Below are 18,656 nucleotides of genomic sequence, written 5' to 3' on the forward strand. Positions count from 1 at the left end.
TGACAGTCCAAGCTCTGACACAGCGTGCTTTCAGTGCTTATGGCTCTTTTCTTTGAAGCTATTTTCGATGGCATCTATAAAAGGGGAAAATGCCTCTCTGTGTTAATTGCTTGATGTAGGCTTCCAGGAGTTTCTTCCGAGCATTTGAGGGCATCACAATTCACTACAGTGGAATTAAGCTTCAAAGGGAAGCGTTGCCACCAGCAGTACCTTCTTGCCTTGAAATGCTCCACTGCCCAGGAGAGAATGCGGCATCCCTCCCTCACCAGAAATACAACGGGGCGGGTGTGGGTGAGAGGAAGAGAGTTGCTCTAATGTCTTGAAATATAAGTTCTTATCTTTGACTCACGAAAATGAATTTTTACTCTTTTCTAAAATACCGCAAGCTGTTTTCCCAGTCACGGAGTGTTTCCCTGGCGTTTGGAATTGCTCTGAGCTTTGCCAAGCCGTTCCTGTGACATCAGATAATTCTGCTTCCTCAACCATTTCAGTCCCTTCATGAGGTCTCTTATTTCTGATGAACTAGCACTCTAATGGTCTCATTTCCAAGGCTGCAGTGGTTTTCAGAGCCTTTTGCCCAAAGTGTAAATGATGGTCTCAACTGTAAACGATCTCCCAGTCTCCATCTCTTAGTGTGTCCATCCCATCAACAGCTTTACCAGCCAGTCATTAGGACTAATTTATCCTGGTGACTGAAGCCCTTTTCAACACCAATAAACCACCTGTAACAAACATGTTCCACATCAGATCTGTGGTGTTTACTTCCACCCCAGCTCCTATAAAACTGTCAAACAAGATGCCTGTTCAAAGTCGTGTTGGCAGTAAACCAATGACTTACTTCGACCTTTCAAGGTCTCCCTCGTCTACCGCTTTCTTCTAGAATTTTTATTGCTTCTGAAGGACAAAAGTTAAAGGAGCGTCATCATGAAACTGTTGGATTTTGAAACGTAAACAAACAGAAAACCTCTTAAGGAGCCCTAGGAATCTGTTACATCAACAGGCTGTTTTCAGTGATAGTGTCATTGTCATGTGCACCTGGGCCCACTGATGAGGCTTTCCCTGTAGCCCCCCAGGAGCACTCACCATGAGCGCGTCTCTCCTTTGGTCTTGCTTCCTTTCTGTCTGACAAAACCTAATGTGCGATACGGCCTCTACTTCCGTTCACCTGGGCTCCGACTTGGACCTCAGAACTGCCTTGGAGGAGAGAAGAGCCAAGAGTCTCAGATGTGCACATCCAGGACTCCCTTCTGAACGAGTCTTGGCCTCTCTGGTTAAATTTTTTGCCTGGGTTCTTCCTCCTACTTAATCTTTACAATTTGTTGACTCCAATGATTGCCTCAGTTTTACAGTGTGAAACTCTGTGTTCAGCTGATCCCTCAGTGCTCCCTTCAGGATTCCTACATTTGAAAGTTGTCCCCTTTGTGTCTTATGCAATTTGAAGGACTGTATGTGGGACTGAAGGAACTCCTCTTCAGTGCCATAAGCGTCCATTAAACAATTACAAGATGTTGTGTTTTACAAGACATAAGGATTATAAAATCCTTACGAGTCTTTGATAGCTTGAGATCAGGCAGTTTCTACAAGGCCTTAAATCTCTTTTCCTTACTCATCCTTAATTCGGCCGTTAATACTTAGTGGTTGTAACCCATTTTGTGAGTTGCTTTGCCAGTGTATTCAGTAACACTCTCTCTCTGGAACCAAGAGTCCAGACAGCATCAGGATGTCCCCATAGATCCAAGAGACAGCTGAGATGATATGCCAAGGGCCCCCCAGGAAGCCAGAAACCTGTGACATCACTAGACCCCTAGATCCACAGGCAACTGGATGTCTTATCTCTTCAGCAGGCAGTGAGCAAGTGTCTTCTTGGTGACCAAGTCAGGGGACCAGGAGGAGGTCCCCTGAGTTTATCTTGTGGACTTTTCTTTGCATTTTATACAGAATATATTAGTAGTGTGAAATGTGCATTTGAAGTGTAAGGCGTACCTCCTCAAATCTGTTAGACCAACCTGGTTCCCATTCCCCAGTCAGGTCATCAATGACAGCCCCCTGGGTAGTCTGTAACCTTTGCTGTTTCTCTTTGGAAGAATATGCTTTGGAACTTCACAGTGAGAATTGGGACTTCAGCTGATTATTTTTTCATTAAAAAAAGTGTTTATGTCTTATGGAATACCTAGCACAGGTCAATATGGCTCTTTGGCAGCACTATAATGAAATCATTTTCCCCCCTTTTCTAAAAAAGAGTTATTTTTTAAAATAAAATAATAAGGGCGTCTTTAAGGCAGGTCTGAATGGAAATGAATTTTTGGCTCTGTGCTGCCTTGTGAAATGTGTCCCAGAAGTACGGAATCTCTGCTAAGAGTGTGTGGACTGCTGAGCCGCTGAACGCTAACCGTATCTAATTTTTCTTTTGTATTTTCTTTGTTCTTTCTGCTTCCACAAAAGACGGGCCAATCAAGCTTTTCTGTAGGTTGCTTCTCCCTGAGTGTGTTGAGTGTCTGCCATGTGTTCCTGTGGGTCACGCTATGCCTTGACATCTCCACCCCATCTCCCATCGAGCCATGCATTTGCTCTGTGTCTGTGGGGAGGTGTGGTGCTGGCTGGCTGTTGTGATTCCAGGGTTGCCCACATGTTTTAGTTGAACCTGTAGAAGAGGTTATGGCCCTTTAAGCAGGCATCCTGGATTTCAGGTGCCCTGTTCCTTTCTCCCTGGGGAAAGGAATGTTTTTTAGTTTAGTTTTTAAAGTTGGATCTAAAGCCTCAACTCTAGAAGGATTTTAGGGTTTTTTAAAATTTTATTTGTTTGTTTTTGGCCGTGCCCCGTGCCATGTGGGATCTTAGTTCTCCAACCAGGGATCGAACCCGTGCACCCTGTATTGGGAGCGCAGAGTCTTGTTACAGGTGGTTTAACCACTGGACCACCGCCAGGGAAGTCCCTAGAAGGATTTTAGACTTATCCTGAGGGAAAGAGGAAGGCTCCTCCCCAGAACAAGGGAAAGCTGCTGGGTGCTGCTTTCCTAGTCCCCTCCTTCTGGTGATCGGTTCTCTCCACAGAACACCCACCCACCCACGCAGAGCCACTTCTTGTAGCTTGAACACTGGGAACATGGTGCGTATCGTGGTCACCTATAGACCCCGCCTCTGCTAACCCAGCCCCCCAACTCCCCAGTCAGAGTCAGGGCAGCCTTTCAGAAGAGAACTTTTTGGCCTGTGCTCTGATCTCAGGCTTATTCCTAGTCTTGCTTAAAGAGTTAAAAGTAGGGTGGCTGCACAGGGAGTTGCTTGTAGGGCGTGTCCCGCGGCCTGCGTTGTCTGTGGAGGGATGATGGAACCGGATGGCGCCGACCTGTCACCCCCGCTCCCGTCCACCTCTTCTCCCTCAACTCTGCAGAAGTGCCAGACTAGAGGAAGGTCTGGTCCTTTGTCCCCTGGAGGACATGGGCTTTCCCGGGTAGCGAGGACAGAAATGGACACCGTTGGGTAGTAGAGAGTAAAGTGTCACATTTGCTGGTGGAAAGCCTGTTTTGGCAAAAGCTGTGTTTCTGTGTTCCTGCATGCTTCTGTGTGGATTTGTCAGATGACATTCCCGCTGTTGACGTGGCCTTTGTAACTCTGGAGGAACGAGAGGCACTGTCTGTCTCTGTTTTTTCAGTGAGGCAGGCAGCCAGGTAAAAGCCCAGTTGTGTGTTCCATTTCTTCTGTTCTGCACTGAATTTCTTCTCCCTCCCTTCCCAGATAGTGTGGTGGGCATCCCTGAGACAGACTTAAGACGGTGAATATTTATAGCTAATTGGTTTGGGAAGACTTCTTTATGGTGTGTAGTTAATTAATGGAATTTTTAGTGGATTGCCGTTTTTAGCTCATTTCCCCAAAGTAAGAGGAGGGGGCACTCCCCCCACCCCCATCCCCTCAAAGGTGGGACCCTTCCTCTCTATTAAGAGGTTTTCAGTATTTTTAATGGGTGCATTCTTACCTTCTAGTTGCACGGAGTAGCTGATTCCTGGGGAGAGCTTGCACTTAAAAGGGAGGGGGAGGGGACTGTGGCCCTTCTCCAGAAAGCAACACAAACCCAGATTTCTAAGTACCCCTTTTGTCTTCTTAAACATTCTGTTTCAGGCCATTTGTGGCCCTTAGTCTGTTTGGAGTAACTCTCAACAGCCAATATCATCCCCATTATTGAAATCATCCACAGGAGTGTATTGCTCTGGCTGGAAGTCAGCCTTCTTGACATTTCATTTCTGGTGGTTTAAGCAGACACTATCTGCAGTCTCTGATCATCTTTGAAGATTTGTTTTGGAAATATGTGTTAGAAAACCAGAAATTTAGGATGTCAGAATGCGACTTCACATTCACCAATGTCAAACTAAGTGACACAGAGTATTTGCCCTCTCTGCTATCTAATAATAGAAAGAATAATTTTTATTCCCCAACTCTTTATGTGTCCTAAGCATCGTCCTGACACTGTGACTGTATTTCAACCACCCAGTTGCCTGCATTAAAAAAAAAAAGCAAAACCCCAGCTCTTAGGCAACTGTAACACGCTGTTGTATCAAATGATGACCTCAAGTTGCCCTGGCCACAGTGTTGCGTGATGTTTTCCATATTTTAAAACACCTGGGCACCTCTTGCCAGCCTTCCTCCAGTGTTAGAGTGTCATCTGCAAGGACTGTTGTCTGATTGTTCTTGAGGGTTTTGGTGGAATCTTAATTTCATTCTCTCTGACCTCTGTAGCTGTGAAAATTAAGAAGCCAATCAAGACGAAATTCAGAATGCCAGTTTTTAACTGGGTTGCCCTGAAGCCAAATCAGATCAATGGCACAGTCTTCAATGAAATTGATGATGAGCGAATTCTGGAGGTATCTTTCTCATTGGTTAGAAACAAGGGGCCCTCTCTGTGCAGCAAAGCCAGAATGGGTGCTGTGTTAACCTGAAAGTTTCTGCAATAAAAGCCAGTGTTTTAAATGTCTTGATGTAAAGAAGAAAAGGAGAATAAAATTGGATGCTATTTTGTAAGGTGGTTCTAAAACTATATTTAATAACTTATTATACATTAAAATGGAATAGTTTTGAACATCTTCACTGTATGTCACAAAATGTACATCTGACACAGTCTCTGCCCTTAATTTATAAAGGGGCATAAAAACCCTTTATTGAACTATAAGTGAAAAAGGACTCAATAATAATCACACCTACTAGCTGGTTTGGTGGATAGTTTTAGTCTGTGCTGGCCACCCCCCTACAAGGCAGTAATTGAAAGGCAGTTGAGTTAACTGGTTGGAAACAGTTGTCTACTTTAGACATTTTTGTCTGTATATGTGGCATAAGTCACACAACACTAACACAAATAGAGAAATTGAGCAAGCCATGGCCAAGGACAAGTATCAGTACTTAGTAGAGAAAAAGTAACTTCTTTGATGCTTAAGAAACTATCTAAAGGGTGGCTTCCTGACTTCATTTTTAAGTATAATCTAATTTGCCTATTTCATTCCTCTCTAACCCAGGACTTAAATGTAGATGAATTTGAGGAAATATTTAAGACAAAAGCCCAAGGTCCTGCCATTGATCTTTCTTCAAGCAAACAGAAGATAACGCAGAAGGGATCAAACAAAGTGACATTACTAGAAGCAAATAGGGCTAAAAATCTTGCCATAACTTTAAGGAAAGCTGGAAAGACCGCGGATGAAATATGTAAAGCTATTCATGTGTAAGTTCAGGGCATTCTGAAAGATTATATCCTAGTAAATTTAGAATGAAAATGGTAACGCTGAAGAGGTGGACCAGAAATGACCTTTGGGGGTGCTATATTAGAATGAGTAATTAATTGTTTTAGAAGAATAACAACTGGATCGTGACATCGTTTATTATCTTGGTCTGTTCTCTTATATATGCCTGCAGCAATGCTTACATAAAAGGAAAGTTGAGAGAAGTATTGCAGATGCTAAGAAAAGGGAGAAAATATCAGTTTTCTGTGGAGTATCTGAATTTTATCCAGATTCATTGGGTACAAATTTGATGGCATTTGTGGAATGATTCAACTCAACACCAGATGCAAATAGGAGACAGAGGCTTGTCTTAATTCATAACAATAGGAATGTGATTCCTGTTGCTCCTTAGCACTTTCAGGGCATCTTAAAGCAAGTTTAGTTCTTTTTTTAATCCTTGAACTGCAGAGAAGGCATTGATTTTATTTACTCTTCTATTAGAAGAATCTTTCTACTCTTTGAGTCATGGTGACTATCAAATATGATAAGGATGTTATTAGATGTTTTAGAAACTAATTCATCATTAATTGGTATTTCATAAATTTTGATCAGAGATTCTTAGGGGAGTAAAAGACACTGAGAAATCATTTGTTCCAGTTTCATGTCCTCAGCCAGGATCATAAGCTAGTAGTTTAGTGCACCCTATCATCTGTTCTGATTTCTAGTGTTGAAACCTGATATGAATTCTGGTTTTTAATCTTCACATATCTTGTTTGTAATGATGATTAAGTGTAATTCTATTGCTGAACAAAGATTGTCCAGAGAATAGACTAGAGATTGTAGCAGATACTTCTTCAGTTCAGATTGAGTATAGATCCACAAAGACTGAGTATTCCCTCAAGGGATGTATGCATTTAAGCCAAAGCATCCATATAGTACAGGCATTTTGATGCATTTTTTTCTAAAGGAGAAAAAATATCCCAGACTTACTGGTTTAATTGAAATATTTTACAGAGTTCACCAGATATTCTGTAATTGTGTGTATAATATTATATCTCCTTAATTAGCAGTACTTCACAGGCCTAAAAAAAACATGTCCTTGAACCACTTAACCACCAGATACTTCAGCTTTCCTTCTGCTTCTACCTGCTGTCATTTACTATTGATTTCTAGAGGCTTAGAGCTATACTAATAGCCTAAAAACTGAGCATGGCAGTTGTGATAAGGTCCACCTTTCCAGGAAGGATCAATGAAAGTGCTTGATGCACAGTCAGGAGCCAGCACCAAGGGGCATGTTCACGTCTGTAGACATCATCCAGCTGTAGACATCAACTCATCGACATGGTGGTTCATGATCTGGACCAGGTGGAAGTGTGGCTGAGAGGGGAGGAGGTTTTCTCTTTAACAGTGACATGTTGTCCACCTCTGTCTTCAGATTTGACTTGAAGACATTGCCTGTAGACTTTGTAGAGTGTTTGATGAGGTTCTTGCCAACTGAGAATGAGGTGAAAGTGCTGCGGCTCTATGAGCGGGAAAGGAAGCCCCTGGAAAACTTGTCAGATGAAGACCGGTTCATGATGCAGTTCAGTAAAATTGAGAGGCTCATGCAGAAGATGACCATCATGGCCTTCATTGGGAACTTTGCCGAAAGCATTCAGATGCTGACTCCTGTGAGTGGACCAACTCTGGCAAGGGAAGGGGTCCAAACAGATAGCATTTTTTTATTTGTTTTCTTTTAACTTTCTCTCAGAATTGCACTTAATGTCGTGGGCTCTAAGACTTCTTCCCAGAACTTTCGACATGGCATTTTTATTTTTACCATCTTTTTCTCATTGTGTATGCCAAGTAAAATTGAAAACGGTGAATTTCCCCATTCCATATTGTTCTTCTCCCTAGAGAATGCCATTTCCTGTGTCTACAGATATCCTTTGGATTTTAAAGGACACCTCAATACAGAGGACAGGGAGAATCATTTTCTCAAATTTGGTCCCCTCCTCAAGGTACCAGTCCTCTGGCTGGGTTACCAAGACTGAAAATTTAACTTCATTTCTAAAAACCATCTCATATCTTTAGTGAACAGGCTTATTGACTTTCATTGGAAGCGTTAAATTTGCCATGGGGGTCTTCTTCCTTGGAAGTTTGTTACAGTACACTGTGGTGACGTAGAAATAATAGCCAACCATCTCTTGTTCTTTTGTGTTAATCTGGTAGAGACTTATGAATATCATAAATAGTTCTTTCCCAGTTCTATTTCTAAATAAATGTTTGTTAATTACTGATTATAGTAGCATGTGTGTCCAAAATATGTTCTGAGAACTTCTGCACGGTGATTATATTTCTTTGCTGTTTTGTTTTGTTTTTGTTCTTGGCTAGCTCCATTGATTTAAAAATATGAATTGTATTATATGATTAGAGATGGTGGGCAGGCTATTGAGTTCTCCTGGAAGATGCCGTTGACTCCTAACTTAAGTCTCATTGCTTACAGATTTTATGATAAGCTAGTTCTGATAATACTTCCTATTTAGAGAAGAGCTTACATGTAATGCTCTAGTTACCTAAGACCTAGAAGGACAATTTAAAATTGTTATGTTTAGGAAAAAATAGAATCTCAGCATTAAGGCTTTAAGTTCTATATGCAGGCCTGTTTTCTTCTGTATTAAAGTTTTAGTTTTCAATCAGAGTTTCCCATTTTTAACATGTCTTTTCTCCCCCCCTCCTTCTTTCCTTTGACTGGAATCTAGCAACTGCACTCAATTATAGCAGCATCTGTCTCTATAAAGTCGTCCCAAAAACTCAAGAAAATTCTGGAGGCAAGTGAAGTTTTCCTCTTATACGTGTATGGAAGAGCTGACTTGTCAGCTGCATTCCTCAGCCTGGGAATTCCTGGGATGCTGTAACAATGGGCTTCTCTTTTCTCTCTTTCTTTGCAGATCATCTTGGCCCTTGGAAACTATATGAATAGCAGTAAACGAGGAGCAGTTTATGGATTTAAACTTCAGAGTTTAGATCTGGTGAGTGGACTAAAAAGTACAAGAGCTATATGAGAGACAAAACAGCTGGCAAAGATTAAGTCCTGGAGCAGAGAGAGTCTGCTCTTGGAAGTGGGGTGGGATGTTTTGATGAAGATTCTCTGCTAGTGGGAGGAGCAGTGGGTGCAAATTTTCTGGAACGCCATATGGCGGCAAGCACTTCGGACCATAAAAATACTCATACCTTTTGACCCGATATTTCCATTTCTAGGAATCTTTCCTCAGGAGTCTGAATTATGGTTGCTGTATTTTATTTATAATTGCAAATAATTAGCACCAGTGTAAAGATTCAACATTTGGGGAAATGATTAAATATGCTGTAATGATAGTTAATACGGTGAACTGTTCTTCAACTGTTAGACTATTTGTGAAGAGTTTTCAAAGGAATAGGTAATTTTGTGTTTAGGAAAGAAAGCAGGGTATAAATTGTCTGTACAGTTTGATTTTTAACTAGGTAAAATATGGAGGAAAAAAACCCGAATGGAAGTAGATTAAGATATTAACAGAGAGGTTGAATGGAATTAGGAAGGGTTTTTGAGCTGCTTCTTTATACTTTTCTGTGTTTTCTAAAAAAAATTTTTTTTTCCCCTGGATGAAGAAGGGTACTCTGCTTTTCAGAGTCACCTGACTTAGGAACAGGACTAGAGAGAATGCTCCATGGAGCCCTGTCCCCCGGGCTGCACTGGCAGACATGGCTTCCACGGGAGCAGGTTGGGCAGTGGTTGGAGTCCCCAGCCCCAGGTGTGGGGGGGCATGGTTATTTGATAGGGACTGTCTAGTTAGTCACAGTTCTGGCCCCCAGAAGGCCATGGTACGTATGTTAAGCACATCTGCTTTGAGCTGGGGAGTAAGTGGGGCTGAGCAGGATGTGAGGACTGTGGCATAGGTGTACCTGTGCACACCTATGCACACTCCCGGCTCCAGCCTCACTTCCTACTCTGGCCTTCACTTGGGAGAGCACTGAAACTGGAGTCTTCCTGCTTGTAAGCCAGGGAGGTGGTGGAGCAGATGGGGGCGGGAGGTTCACGTGAGGACAGACGCGTGAACAGCTCTCATGCTTAGAGTCGTCCCTAAAGTTGAGCGTGTCCCCTGGTCAGGAAGCCCTCTTGTCCCTTAATAATCCTTGGGCTGGTTCACCCGAGAACAAAGCTGACTCTCCTGTGGGAATGTTCTCTCTCCACTTTGGGGCACCTGTGCTCAGGTATTTATTCTGAGCGGGAGAGCATCATCTGGCAGGTAACTCTCCCATCATCTGTTACTCTAACCCTCATCCCCTTTGGTTTTCAGCTCTTAGATACAAAGTCAACGGACCGAAAGCAAACACTGTTGCACTATATATCCAATGTCGTAAAAGAAAAATATCACCAAGTGTCCCTATTTTATAATGAGCTTCATTATGTGGAGAAAGCTGCCTCAGGTACTTGATTTCAGCTCTTAATGTTACTCTTGGGTATGAATGCCTTGAATCATGGGGGAACCCTTCCCTGCTTAAACAACACTCTTCAGAACCCCTCTACAAAGGGGAGGCTAAAACGTCAGAGGCTCTGAGCTGAAACACGTCGCCTCTGGTGTTGCCCGCACCTGGGAGCAATAACAAACACGGACGTGAAGAGGACGGTGTTCTCTTCATAAAGATCCAGGTCTTTGGGCTTCAGGTGCCTTCCCGCTTCCATCTGTTGCCCTTTTTATTCTGTTGCTGTCACTTGAAATGAGAGACTCTGAGACTCACCCCCCGCAACAAACACTTTAATTAGATTCTGTGCTGTCCCACTTGCTCAGGTGTGGCAGTTCTAAATATTTTGTGTTTAGCCTGAGCACAAGTTAAATTATCAGTACTTCTCGGTTGTTACTTTGCTATGACAGTTATGCATTTTCTCATTTAAATCATCGGCTGCTCTGAGATAGTTGGGCTGTACTGTTACAGATGAAAAAACTGACATTTTTATAGACTAAATGCCTTGCCCAAGGTCACATGGGTAGAAAATGATAGAAACAGAACTTGAACTCAGATAATCTTCTCATATGGTATGTTGTCCAGTGTACCACATACTCTCAAAAGAACATTAGCCTAGAAAAAGGAACAAGATGCAGATTGACCTCGGAGTTGGATACATGCCATGATTCTCAAATTATGATCTTAAGCAGCCAAAGTGTTTATTGTACATTTGTATTCCTGAGACCTACCCCAGACTTAGCAAATTGAACCTCTGAGGGCAAGACTTTCTCTGACTTCCTCAGAGTAAATGGCTGCTGCTTCTGTGTTCTTACTCAAGAGCATTCCATACAAGCCTCTCATACAAGATTTAATAAATTTTATCACAACATTTTGCATGTCCACTGCAACCTGTTCATGTATGGGTATAATCATTTTATTTATCTTTATAATTTCCTTAGCTCCTGGCAAATTGATGGTTGGGAACAAATGAATGAGTGAATTAATGAATGAGATGATGCCCTGTTACTGGGATAGACGCTGCTGAAGCCCTAGAGGAGGCTGAGAGGCAGGAGGAAATGATATTTTGACTACAGAGGACTGTGCAGTGCAGGCCGTGCCAGACCTACTGAGGGCTCGGGGCTTACTTAGGCAGTTACCAGGATTTCTCTTCTGTTAGAGTGGTTTTCCTCCTTTCAAGTTTCCCTTTGTCTAAATGAGGGGTTCTTTAGCATCACCATTCTAATTAAGAAAAAAAGTTAAAAATTTTTTCCTATAGCACATTTTGTTTGGCCCGAATGAGATTCCCCTAAAATGTCATTTCAGAAAAGTCAGTGGAGGAAAATGGGGAGATTGAGGTGCTCTCTGGCTGACTTGTTTTCTGTATTCTCACTCTGGGGCCCAGGTGTGCTGACATGGATTCCTTATCCCTTCACTCATTTATTTACTCACTGCTTCCTTTATCCAGTGAACCTTTCTGAGTTCCTGCTTTGTACTTGGCATAGGCCTAAGCACTGAGGAGTCAAAGATGAATAACAGTGTGGGTCTAGCGAGGGAAAAGCATGCTACATTGTTCCGTAATCCATCCATGTGCAGAGCTGCGTCAGGCAGTGGGGAGCCAGAGGTGGCGCCCAGACCTCCTGCAGGAGGCTGCAGAAGTGAATCCACTCTGGGAGGGTGGCCACACTGCAGATGGAAAGGTTTGTGCTAATAACCCCTTCTGACGCACGGAAGGGTTGTTTAGCAAAAAGAAGCTGGTCAGAGTTGCTTTGGGTCCCTGTGGACAGTACAGCTAAAAATTCAATAGGTAAAATGCTACCCCCTGCTGGAGAGCCACAGAAATGCAGAGGAGTTCAAAGAGTCAGGTAGAGGATAAGCTCTTGGGCCTGTCAGTTAAGGAACCTCTAACCCTACAGGGCAACCAATAGGTTATCATCTCCAGTAAGAGAAATGGAATAGTTGGGAACAAGCACAGGATTTGGGATCCGTGCTGGTTATCCAAACTCCATCTCTGCCACTTCCTAGCTGTGTCACCTAGGGCAGCCCATGTAACCTCTTTGTGTTGCTTTTCCTCTTTGGCAGTATGGGCTAGTGGTGCAACTGAATTAGTGCATGTAAAGGATTTAATGCAGTGCTTGATGGTGAGCACTTAGTAAGTTATTCCTATTAAAGGATCTCTGCACTGAAGTCCGGAGACTAGATCTAAGGGCCTTGCGTAACCCTAGAAACCCACTGAGAACTTGGCTCATCAGCCAGACTCACTGTGGCTTTGCCTTTCCTGGCCGAAGTCACGGGGACATTGCTTTCTCTACTTCAGTCTCCCTTGAGAATGTTTTACTGGACGTCAAGGAGTTGCAGAGGGGCATGGACTTGACCAAGAGGGAGTACACCATGCATGACCACAACATGCTGCTGAAGGAGTTCATCCTTAACAATGAGGGAAAGCTGAAGAAGCTGCAGGATGATGCCAAGATTGCACAGGTGAGTGTCTGTGCCCCCAACACCCATGAAGAAGGGATTGGATCTGTTAAAGCCACCTGGGGTGCTGGCCCTGGCTCTGGTTGGGGGGGGGGAATTGTCCTCTGTCTGCTGAGGGTAGATTCCTTTTTTTTTTTTTTTTTGTGGTACGCGGGCCTCTCACTGCTGTGGCCTCTCCCGTTGTGGAGCACAGGCTCCGGAAGTGCAGGCTCAGCGGCCACGGCTCACGGGCCCAGCCGCTCCGTGACATGTGGGATCTACCCGGACCGGGGCACGAACCCGCGTCCCCCGCATTGGCAGGCGGACTCTCAACCACTGCACCACCAGGGAAGCCCCATAGGGTAGATTTCTTATGTAGCTGTTATTAAGGGGGATGGGGATCTTTCTGCATTTTGTACCTGGAGATGCCCCTGTGCTCTCATTGTCTCTTCTAATTTGAGGTCTTCACTCTTCTCTAGAGGCCCTCCCCACCCCCTCCCCTTCCACTCCTAGGCTCCCTTTATCATGGGTCCTGTGTTCACTTCAACCAACGTGTGGTAGGCCTGTGCTCAGCACAGCAGTGTTCCCCAGTGTGTTGGGTTCCAGGAGGCCTTGACCTTGAAATCTTATACCACACTGGAGGGTCAGGTTTACACACCTGAGAAGCAGCCAGAATGGACTGTACACAAGCAGGGAAGGCAGAGGGTTGTGGGAACTCAGGAAGCAGACGTGGTGGGATGGTTCCCTTGTGAGGCTGGCTTCCTTGTGTCCCGGGAAGGTTCAAGCAGAGACTTGAGTGAGTGAGTGGCTATGGTAAGGAGCGTTGAAGCAGTGAGCTGGGATCTAGAGTCTGAGCAAACTTCTAAGGTCCCTTCTAATCTGGTTGGCTTTAAGGAGTCTTCCCATGGCTTTAGGACGCTCTTGAAAGGAGTAGTTCCTCATTCGTGTGTGTGTGTGTGTGTGTGTGTGTGTGTGTGTGTGTGTAGAAGTGGCAGGAGGTCCCAGTGTAGCAGTGTTGCATTCTTCTGGTTGCCTTTGGGTGTTGGGAGGAAGCACAGGCTGTAGAGAATTGTGGGAGGGAGGATGGAGGCCAGAGACCTGTGGGAGACGCTGCAGCTCTTTTCCCAGAGTGCCGAGTTCAAATGCTGGAAAAATGACATTCAAGAGAAATTCGCTTCTTCACAGGATGCCTTCGACGATGTGGTGAAGTATTTTGGAGAAAACCCCAAGACGACACCCCCCTCTGTCTTCTTTCCCGTCTTTGTCCGGTTTGTGAAAGCCTATAAGGTAAGCAGGAGCCTGGTTTCTTTCAAGCCTTCCCTGGCATTACTTCTCGAGTGGGTGCCCTCCTCGAGCTGTGTCTGGGTCTCGGTGGCTCCGCAGAGACCTCCCCTGTGCCTTCGGGCAGCAGATGTGGGTGGTGAGGACGAGACGGCGGTCTCTGGCCCTGCTCCTGCGGCCCTCAGCCCGTCATGCTCCCTGTCTCTACCCAGCCAGCTGGGGGCTCAGCCCCCAAACAAAAGCTCTTGGCTGCCTGTGGGAAAGTGAAATCCAGGACCACTGCTGCCCCGTTGACTGTTGACCCTCGCAGGCAGGTTGAAGGACTGAGAAACCCAGGCCTCCCGTGGAGTTGTTGAGTGGGTAAAGGGTAGAAGGAGTGAGCCCTGGCCTGTGGCAGCGGCACTGTCGCTGAGGTCAGGGAGAGCCTGCTTGTGTCGTAGCTCTGACCAGGCCCGTGGGCCTCTGGACCAACATTTCTCTAGTGTGGACCAAAAGATGGGTCTAGGAAGGACAGTTGATCCCTGTTTCTTCATCTGGACCCACAATGGCCCTTCCTTTAAATGGGAGGCCCTCTATGACATAATCCGGGACCGTGGTCTTGAAAAAGCATGTGACCCAAAAAGATCTGTGTCAGAAGAATTTGTCCCTTGAGAAAGGAAGACAAGGAGGGCGAGGCGTGAGGGGATTTCAGTGCTCTTAGGAGACATTGTGATCTGTATTCTCCAGGCTTGTCTATGTATAAGCTGGGTAATGTTGGTCTAGGAAGGAGGAGTGTGATTGTGGAGTGGGGAGGGATGCGGCAGGGCTGTGGACATCTTTGAGAAACATGTGATTGGAAACAGTGGGTCACTTCACCATCTCCTGATGGCACTGGAGAACCATCCTTGGGCCTTTTACTGAAACTCACAAGGTTACGACATTTAGCCATCTTCTCTCAGCACGGCTTAGTGTAGCAGTGATATCACAAGCAGAAAGGAAGTGTCCCCGGCAGCGTGGATGAACACAAATACAGCACCAAGTCCATGTGCGAGAGCCTGGGGGCCGTGAGCAATGAGAGGCACCGGTCACCAGGGCTGCTGGCTGTGGTGCTCTGGGGTCCCATGATGTGCTACTGAGATGACTCAAGGTAGCTCTTGGTATGAGCTGGGACCATGCTTCTTCACTAAAAAAAATTGTAAGTCCAAGGTCTCAAAAGAAAATATATGCTGGTTTTAAATTGTATAATACAAGCTGGGAAGTGCCCCTGTTTGGTCTCCAAGTCTGGCCCTTCAGCGGGGTCGTGCATAGAGCCGAGGAAAAAGAGAAGCTGGTCCGTGGGGTGTGACAGGTCAGAGCCCATCAGGTGCTCCTTCCACGTTATCATTTCTCCCCGGGATCCTGTTCGCTGGCTGTGTGAGGCGCTTATCAGGCAGGGACGTGGCAGGGTGTTCTATTTGCCCTAATATGTTACATAGTGAATAACTGCCCAACCTGACACTGACGCAGGGACTTGACGGGCAGATGTTAGGGTGTTAGGATGTCATCTGTCATTTCCCATCCTAAGTTTGAACCAAAATGAAACGAGACAAAAGCAACAGAGATGAAAATGTAAACTTTATTACTGAAAAAGCTGGATTGGAGGACAGGGTGTGTCTCTGTGAGCTTACCCTGCGGCCCTGAGTTAGATGACTTACCAGTGCACAGCTAGACTATTGGAAGTTGCTTTAAGGAGGCTGGCTTCAAAAGAGGGGGTGCCCCGCAGGGCTGAGCTGAGGTCGGCCTGTTGGATTTCTTGTCCCTAATTCATCACACTTGTCACTGCCTCCCTTGGAAATGAGTGAGCTGTGGGGAGAAAGCCCAAGAGTGTCAACTCGGTGAGGCTCCTGAGGAAACAAGAGGCAAGGGAACGGAGGTTTTCCCCTAACAATGGGCAAGAGGAGAGGAATCTTGAGACCCTCCTTTCAGAGAAGCTGTAGGGAGGGGGAAAGATTCTGTAAGAAAAACAATCTCACATGAAAATCACTGAGCAGAGCTGCCAAAAGGGGAGGTACCCCGATATATATAGTATGGAGGCTAAGAAGCAGCCTGAGTGGGGAGAGAACCATTAGGAAAGGAATTCTCTGGAAGGGGTGAATCTCAACTACTAGGTTATGAAGAGATGTGATATAGACCGACAGCAAAACCTCGAATCAGGCATATAGTGTAGATTTTCCAAACCTTCCCTTAACTCTAATTCCTGGCTAACCAAGGATTCTCTAAGAATGGCTTCTAAAAATCTTGACTGCTGGCATTTCCACTGACATAATCTTCTGCCACTTTTGATTTTACCCAGCAAGCAGAAGAGGAAAACGAGCTGAGGAAAAAGCAGGAACAAGCGCTGATGGAGAAACTCCTGGAGCAGGAAGCTCTGCTCGAGCAGCAGGACCCAAAGGTGAGGTGTGCCAGGCTCCTGAGATGGAGCCGTCAAGAGGCCAGAAAGCCAGATTTGCACAGGATGCCTTCCGCTTCCTTCTAGGCCTTGGAAACTTGGCAGATGGACACTTGTTCATTCGTTATTTTGTTCAGCAGTCACTGGAATGGGGCTAAGAGCATGTTTGTGTGGCATTTCCAAGTTTATAGAGATCGGGAATTTAAATCTCAGTTGGATACACAGAGAGGCCATCCCGGGTAACCTGATGATTGGATGGCTTAGTGTCCCGGGACAGGAAGGCTTCACGGGGTCGCCATTGATGCTGGCCTTGATAGTGGGAGGGCTTCTCTGGGAACGGGAGGGAGCATTCTTTGGAGGGAAACAACGTAGGTGAAGACCACGAAGGCTGGCAGGTCGAAGAATTCTTCCTTATGATCCTCTGGCCCAAAGGTTAACAAGTCACTGGTTATTACTAGCTGCCTCTTGTTGCCATAGTGTCCAGCCTTCCCATTGCTGCCAGTTTTGTGCGTTCTTTAGTGCAAAAGCTTTCCTTCCTAGACGCTTTCTGAGTTATCCTCTGCTGAGCAGAATGTTTGGGATGGTGCTGTTTGTGTTTCGGACTGAGGCTGCTTGTTAGTAACAAAATGCTCAGACACATTTTGGATTTTCTCAAACCTCCAGGGGGTGCTGGTCCCACTAATCTCTGCCATTCTTTTTTCTTCTCAGTCTCCTTCCCACAAATCAAAGAGGCAGCAGCAAGAATTAATTGCGGAATTAAGGAGGCGACAAGTTAAAGATAACAGACACGTGTACGAAGGGAAAGACGGTGCCATTGAAGATATTATCACAGGTGAAGGCTATTTTCTCATTGTGGCCCATGGAGATCCCACTGGCCTCACCGTTACTGGGCCATTTACAGATGATGCTACCGATTTTGTCCAGGGTTTACAAGTTCTTCGGTTGATTTTATTCAGATCCAGAACTACAGAGAAACTCCATGCTAGTATTTGAAGTATATTTATAGTAGCCTGTATACTGCCTGTCAAAGAACCCCAACACTCTCTCTGAAAAAATCTCTGTTTCTCAATATCATTGGAACCCTGTAGATTTCACCAGGGCTCCTTTTTCTAATGATGTTCCATCGTCTTAGATTTGTCACCACGCTCCATTTTCTCCCTCATGAGCACTCCTACCCACCTGCCTGATTAATAACTACTATGGACAGGACCCATACTGTACTAAGCACAGTCAACACATGTTTTTCCAACATGCTCTTTAAAAGCCTTTTTATGCACTCAAAGTAAGTGAAGGTATTAGGAAATCAGGAGCTGGTGCTTTCATGCAGATAGACCAACAGGCCAGAAGCCCAGGGTTGGGGGATGGTCATTCTCTCAGCTAGGAATGGTGCCTAACCCAGATTGGTTCTTGTCTGATTAAGTTGTAGCCTAATGCTTTCTGCTCGAACCACTTCTTCCGAGTTTCTGCATTCCCTCTTAAAGATCAGGGCAATAATTTGGGGCAGTGGCTACAAGTGACTTTCCTTTCATGTTTGTTGCATAGGAATACTGTTTATCAGCTTCCAAGATACTTAAAACTTCTCTTGTAGGAAATGTTACGCAAAAGTATAGAGATTAGTAGGATGAATTCCCACGTACCCTTCACCCATGAATAGTTTTCAACTCATGGCCAGTCTTGTTACACGTCTGCTTCTACCTACTCCCCACCCCCTAACCTCTGGAATTATTTTGAAGCAAATCCAAGACATACAATTTCATCTGGAAATATTTCCACATATATCTTCAAAAGATAAGGACTCTTTAATGAAGCAAACAAGCGTACCTACAAGACCATTATCACACACCTCCAAAACTAAGAGTTCCTTAATATCAAATAGCTAGTCATTATCCACATTTCCTCAATTGTCCTAATTTTTTAAAAATGTAACTCTTAGCCTTTTAACTTCTCATTTCTTGTTAATAGCTTAGTCAGCATTGGAAATAGGGATCCCAAACTGCCCAAATCAGATTTCTTTCATCAGCTCAGATCCAAGGAAATAAAATACGTGAATAAATCACTAAAACGGAAGTCAATAAAGAGTTCCTTGCCCAGAGTAAACCCGTGTAAGCAGTGGGATGGGTCTCTACATAGGGTGCACACGTGTTCTGTACATTTGTGCCTGCCCGTATCTGTGTTCACCCTGCAGTGGCTTGCAGATGGCTCCCAGATAAAGCTTCCTTGTTTAGCCTCTCTCCTTGCCTCTCCCACATTGAGGGAACAGCTCTGCTATGAGCAAGAGCAGGAACAGATCTCCTTGGGTAGCACCGTTTAGCCTCAGGGCCACAGTAAGATTGACTTGTAGGTAGAGAAGC

At 44.9% G+C, this 18,656-nt stretch overlaps 1 protein-coding gene across 3 annotated transcripts in view; it reads left to right on the plus strand.

The window, feature by feature from the left end:
- Positions 1–18,656, plus strand: part of FMNL2 (formin like 2) — a 311,735-nt gene that overhangs the window by 286,994 nt on the left and 6,085 nt on the right. For all 3 annotated transcript variants that reach the window (XM_082630361.1, XM_082630362.1, XM_082630363.1), the window contains exons 16-25: positions 4,729–4,853; positions 5,499–5,701; positions 7,135–7,369; positions 8,441–8,509; positions 8,630–8,710; positions 10,016–10,145; positions 12,478–12,641; positions 13,803–13,904; positions 16,210–16,308; positions 17,014–17,137. In XM_082630361.1, coding sequence (XP_082486487.1) covers positions 4,729–4,853; positions 5,499–5,701; positions 7,135–7,369; positions 8,441–8,509; positions 8,630–8,710; positions 10,016–10,145; positions 12,478–12,641; positions 13,803–13,904; positions 16,210–16,308; positions 17,014–17,137 — 1,332 coding nt within the window. The remainder of the gene's footprint in view (positions 1–4,728; positions 4,854–5,498; positions 5,702–7,134; positions 7,370–8,440; positions 8,510–8,629; positions 8,711–10,015; positions 10,146–12,477; positions 12,642–13,802; positions 13,905–16,209; positions 16,309–17,013; positions 17,138–18,656) is intronic.

This window comes from Mesoplodon mirus (assembly GCF_964341445.2).
Source record: "Mesoplodon mirus genome assembly, chromosome: 8".
In the NCBI taxonomy this organism is placed as follows: Eukaryota; Metazoa; Chordata; class Mammalia; order Artiodactyla; family Ziphiidae; genus Mesoplodon; species Mesoplodon mirus.